Below are 5,821 nucleotides of genomic sequence, written 5' to 3' on the forward strand. Positions count from 1 at the left end.
TTCTGTCTATAATGGAGTGGTATGGAAATTTGTAAGTGACCAAAAATGTTTGGCCTCTAGTGTATAGATTTGCTGTTATATTAATACTAACTCCAATTCACTAAATTTCCAGCTTAATTATTTTGGCGTTCTGTCACAGATGAATGATTGACAGATACTGAATTATGTTTGATATAACAACCCTTTTTTAGCATTGTTAGTTTCAAACGTTAAACACATGATTTAATGTAAGTCACTGTCGCTGAATATCCTTGTTAGCAATACGTTTTTTTTACATGAATTGATTGATATTGGTTGATTTTTGCCAGGCATTCAATACCTTCATTGACGACGTGTTTGCCTTCATCATCACCATGCCAACGTCCCACAGACTGGCCTGTTTTAGGGACGATGTGGTGTTTCTCATTTACCTCTACCAGAAATGGTACACACACACACAAACCCGCACACCACACAGATTCCTAAGACGCCAATAAAACACACCCAACAGTTTTCTAACCTAAAACTCTCCCTCCCTTCCCCCAGGCTCTACCCAGTGGACAAAACGAGAGTAAATGAATACGGAATTTCTTACGACGAAAAACCCAAAGGAAAGACTCACAAGGACTAGTGAGAAAAGACGTTTTGGCTTCCATGATCTGGTATCTTGTCTTCAGTCCACAGGTATCCAATGATTGGTATTGGTCATTTAGCATCAACTGAGCGGCTTTAACAGTCCAGAGGCACCTGGGAAAAATGTTTTGGGCTCTGTTCAATTAGTTTTAATGGACCAGACACATCCACATCCTTGTGTTTATGACTTAACGTCCCATTTTGCAAATTGTTGAAAGGTCAACATCTGGTTATCTGCCTCATGCAGTCTGGAGAATGTTTTTGTTTTGCAGTGTGTATAATAATGGGGCAGAAAGATCATAAAGATAAACCTCTAACCCGTTTCAAACTGACTCAACAACTTGGGAAAAAATGTTGAGCCTTCTAAACTAGAAATTCTGTTCTTCACAATCCACAAAGCCAGTCACATTATTTGTGTATTGGAACAGCTCCATGCTATTATTATATCATTGAATGTCTTTTTTTTTTTTTTTATACCTGGATTTCCAGCTTTGCATTTTTGCAAATACTGGTTTGGTTGTGCTAAAATAAGCAAGAGTGTATGTAGTGTGATTTATTACAGACGGGTGGGACAAATTAAGATGAAACTGACATTATTTTCAGAATTTTAATAGCGATGTTAAAAAGGGATTTATTATAATTTTGAACATTATGTTTACAAACATTTTAATTAACTGACTGCATACATTTTGAGAAGAGCCAAGTTCAGACTCCTTTTGAAGAACTAATATATCTAAATACATTGATTTTCCAGATAATCATTCCATAAGCGCAAAGTCTGATACCTCAGAGCTTTCAATTACAGTTTCCCAGTCCTAAGTTGATGTATTGTTAGCTCAATTAATCATTCCTGATGCAGAATTTGAGTCCTTTTCTAGAAATTATATGAAATTGTGCTAATTATGTTTGAATATTGCTTGGTGAAAAGGTTAACAATTTGCCTCTTAGAAATTTGTAGACATTTCAAATGATTTTTATCCCAAATGATCATGAAGACAAAGCTTTCATGTTTTAACCCTGGTACAAATTCCAGAATGACAGATCCTGTTTAACCTTCCAGTTATATACACACATGCTTAAAATGACCGAGGATGATGAAGATTCTGATTTGTTGCCATGGAGATTGGGATAACTTGCCTAAACATTCTTAAACTTTACTGTTCCAGAATATGTTGAGTTGAACTCTCCTGAGTCCACACATTAAACAATACTGACTCCTATTACACTGTTTAAGCTGCCTACATATGATAAGAGGTAAAACCACGACGTAGGGTGCAGGTCTATGTCATCATTGCTTCTGGCTTTGGTTGAGCCTTTAAAGGTCAGCCAAAATAAGATCAAAGTTGAAATCCTTTAAACTTTGAGTGCAGCACTTGCCAGCAATTCGGAGCAGTGCGTTACGCCGAGGTATAGTACTTCCTCTCTTGTTTTCTGCTCTGCTCTTCCAAAAGGAAAACAATGGCACAGCCAGCGCAGAGCGGTTTTTACCGTGGATCATGTGTAGGGGGCTGAACACAGGAGGGTACCTCTGAAAGCCATAGAGACCTTTCCATCCACTCTAGTTTTGTAGTTTTACCTGCTCGAGTATTTTTTACATAATAGGGCCAAGTAAATATGTTGGTGCCAAATGTGAGAATGATTCTTTAAACTACTTCTGAGCTTTGTGTGTTCACCATAAATGGTCCATCTGATGTTTCTAAATGTACACTGACATTGTGAGAGAAACAGTAAATGGGAAGACTTGAGGAAAGTATTACTATATTTGGATTTACAGTCACATTTTGATTTTTCTTCCAGAGTTCTATTGTTTTATTTTTGTTTTTTTAAATAGAAGCTATTAGGATAAATTATGTCTGTGCACAAAGATCAGCACAGCACAGTTTTTCTATGCATGTGTAATAAGGCCAGGAGAGATTTGCCAGATTATTGCCTTGAAATGGTTTTCCTCTTTTGTAATATTTGTTTTTGGTTGTGATTAAATAAAATTGTTGACTGAACATACAGGTTTCTTTTGTACATTTTCTTTACACTTTTAGTTTTAAGTGATAATAGCAGCAGAAACTTATGGAAGCCTGTTTCTGCCAGTGAAAAATAAAAAACTTGATGAAAACCTTGTCTTGATCTCTCTTATAACTAGGTTCTAACCGTCTCTGTTTGAAGACGACGCTAGTGTGATGGGTGCATGCGTGAATCTAATTTCTACTTTTTATATCATCATTTTTGACTTTGAGTCTTGACTTACCAAGGACATTTTTATTAAGACAAAGTTTTCATCAAATCGGTCGGTTTACTGGTTCTACTTATTTATTCATCATTCTCATTTTCAGAGCTGTTCCTACTGTTCAAATTGTAATATCAGCAAATTTCTGGTGTTGAATAATATGGAGTTAGACAAAAGAAGTGTTTAGTGTTAGATTTTTGAGTTTATTCCCTAAATTTGACTACAGGTTGTGTAAAGGGATACTCTTTGATGGTGTTATATTTCGGAGTTCATTCGTTGGGTGTTAAGGAGCGTGATTCAACTACGGTACTGGTGTTGATTCATAACACTAACGTCACAGCTCTGAAGCTGCCGCGCCGGACAGTCTTCACTTGGATTTCGTTGTGATACAGGTAAGGTAAATGTACCATCTTACTTCTCAAACTATATTATGTTAGGCTGTAAATAACTCTCTTGTAAATATGTCTTGTCTTAATATACCGCCTTTCTTTAGTTTTAACGACTAGCTTTTCAGTCAGTTTAACACATGAGTATATTGCACGTAAAAACTTGCTAAACTAGCTGTGAGTATCCCAAACTTGTCAAACGTGCTGACTATAACTTCAAGGTTTGTCGCATTTTACTCGTAACTTAGCTAGCTCCTGCATGAAATTAACGCCAACATTATTCTAATCATTACTACGGTTCTAGCTAGTTCTATCAATTTACAGAACCTGCATTGTTTCTTTTAGATTACTGTTACACGGTAGACGACGCCACGTTAACGGACCTGTCCTACACTGAAGCAATGACTTGACCTAGCGTTAGCTGGCTACTCTGAAGGAATAGAACAGGTAAAGCCTCATAAATTGTCCTACAATTCTGGTTAAAACAACAGCCTCGCCAGCAACGTGTCTCCTGAGTTGGGGTGCCTATTTTTTAACTATATAGCTAAATAGCGGGGACATGGCCGTCTCAGTTGGTAAACTTACAGTTTAGCTAGGTAACCAGGATTTCATATTAGGCTAACTAATACAATTGGGCTGACACAATACTTTAAGGATAAAATATATGCTTACAATATACCGTAAAGGCCGTTACACACCGGGGGCTGGCAAACAATAAAAGTTAAACAAGTATGGATGTTGGCGCAAGCTGCCACATCGTGGCACGTTTCTAAAGAGAGAAGAGAGAAAGCTGTAGGACAGTTAAAGAAATGAAGTAAAGCAACAAAGCTTTGGGATGTGTCACCTTCCCCTTTTTGAAAAACCCATACTCAAAAAAGGGATATGTGAGTTGCTAGTAGCCCTACTGTAAACTAATGTTGGCAGTTACATTTTGGGTTCTTGATCTGTGTATACAGATATAATACACTACATTCATCACAAAATTGTTTGTCTGCTCTTCAACCAGAAAATTCTCTTTTATTTTCAGGAAATTTCTATGACATGCAGAGCAACAAAGGCTTTCTTGAGTGATGTATAAAAACGTGCAGCGTCAATCTAAAACCATCTGCATCTCGTAGCAGAGTGGAGCTGAAAGGAGGTCCCACATCGGCAAGAACGTTAGATCCACAGATGACCAGCAAAAAGGAGATGAATGTATGGAGGTCATGTCTCTTCTTCACCACATTACTGACCATGACTTAGTCCAGAAGATTTCAGTAAGTTTAGTAATGTTGTCAAAAACTTTGAACTGCTACAAAAAGAGCATTAGCATTCATTCTTTCTTTCTCTTAACATTGGAACAAACACTAACAGCTTTTGACATAAAGGAAAAACTAAATTTGATTTCAGCTGGAATACAGTTTGACAATCCTGCTGACTTATCACCTAATCTCATACGCTGTGTCATGTTGTTGCAGTCTTCATTGAAGCTCTGTGATAGTTTGAATCTGAATATTCAAACTTTAGACCCGATTCAATAGCTGCACTACTCTTTTAAGTGGAAATATTCACCATAACCAGCACGAGATAGAAGTGTGAAGAAATGTATTCTGAAGTAAATTGTGTTACCCTGTCTGCAGAGTGGGACAGCAACATGGCATCTCTTCTTGTATTGCACCATCTGCTAACTCCTCAACCAGAAGCAGCCCAAAAAGATCAGCGTTGGAGAGGCTACTGATCATATGGTTACATTTCACAAGGTTTGTCTAATCAATAGGAATCAATTTCAAATTTTGAGGTCAACACTGTATTTTTTAAACTAATGGCTTATATGAAGATGTTTTTCTTTGTGTTTCAGTCTTGCCACAGCCTTGAAGAACACCTCATGACTATTAAAGGAAACCCCCAGCCGTATCTGCTGGCCACAGGGACTTTGGCACAGGTTTTCAGCTTCCACATAGTGTGGAGAAAACTTCTTCCATATCAGTCTTCTACATCCCTGGGCGCATTTGATGAGCTCCCACTTTGTTTTCAGTGTGCAATATGATGATGCTCTGTTGAACTTGTACAGATTCCTGCAGACTACTCTGTACGACATCGATATAGGGACAAAAAGAAGAAACTCTCAAGAGTCAAAGAGTTAAGAGCAAAGCTCTTAAACAAGCACTAATTTGCTAAAGCAGCAAACATGGTTCAGATGTTGTCCTTCGTGCTTCATCGTCTGATACAGCTTTACTTCTGTTACCTCAAACTAATTCAACTGTATCAAAAGGATGTTGTTTGCAATTTTCAGTTTTTCTGGATTTAGAGGACACTTATTAAGATACATGATCCTACGACAACACATATGTACCTCAACTGTGACACTCAGCTGTACAATCATTCTCATTGCTTAAATGATGAAACACCCTCTACTTCATTGCAATGCCAAAATGTTGAAGCAGGAGGAGTGTCAACTCACAGCAAAGTGTGCCTCCATCATAGCCAAACTTTTGGGAAGTAGTATACCCAATACTGTAGTTCTTTCAACCTCACACACTGGGTAAATTGTGGACTTAAATATCATGTTGGCTTTTGGTTTGCACAAGCACTGATGAAAACATGCCAGCTTTCATTAAATTAA

At 37.5% G+C, this 5,821-nt stretch overlaps 1 protein-coding gene across 1 annotated transcript in view; it reads left to right on the forward strand.

Moving 5' to 3' along the window:
* The window catches only part of clptm1l (CLPTM1 like), a 10,988-nt gene extending 8,379 nt beyond the window's left edge, over positions 1–2,609 (forward strand). Inside the window, exons 17-18 of the mRNA XM_032535629.1 lie at positions 309–424; positions 526–2,609. Coding sequence (XP_032391520.1) covers positions 309–424; positions 526–610 — 201 coding nt within the window. The 3' untranslated portion in view covers positions 611–2,609. The remainder of the gene's footprint in view (positions 1–308; positions 425–525) is intronic.
* Positions 2,610–5,821: the final 3,212 nt, after the last annotated feature.

This window comes from Etheostoma spectabile, chromosome 14 (genome assembly GCF_008692095.1).
Source record: "Etheostoma spectabile isolate EspeVRDwgs_2016 chromosome 14, UIUC_Espe_1.0, whole genome shotgun sequence".
NCBI lineage: Eukaryota > Metazoa > Chordata > Actinopteri > Perciformes > Percidae > Etheostoma > Etheostoma spectabile.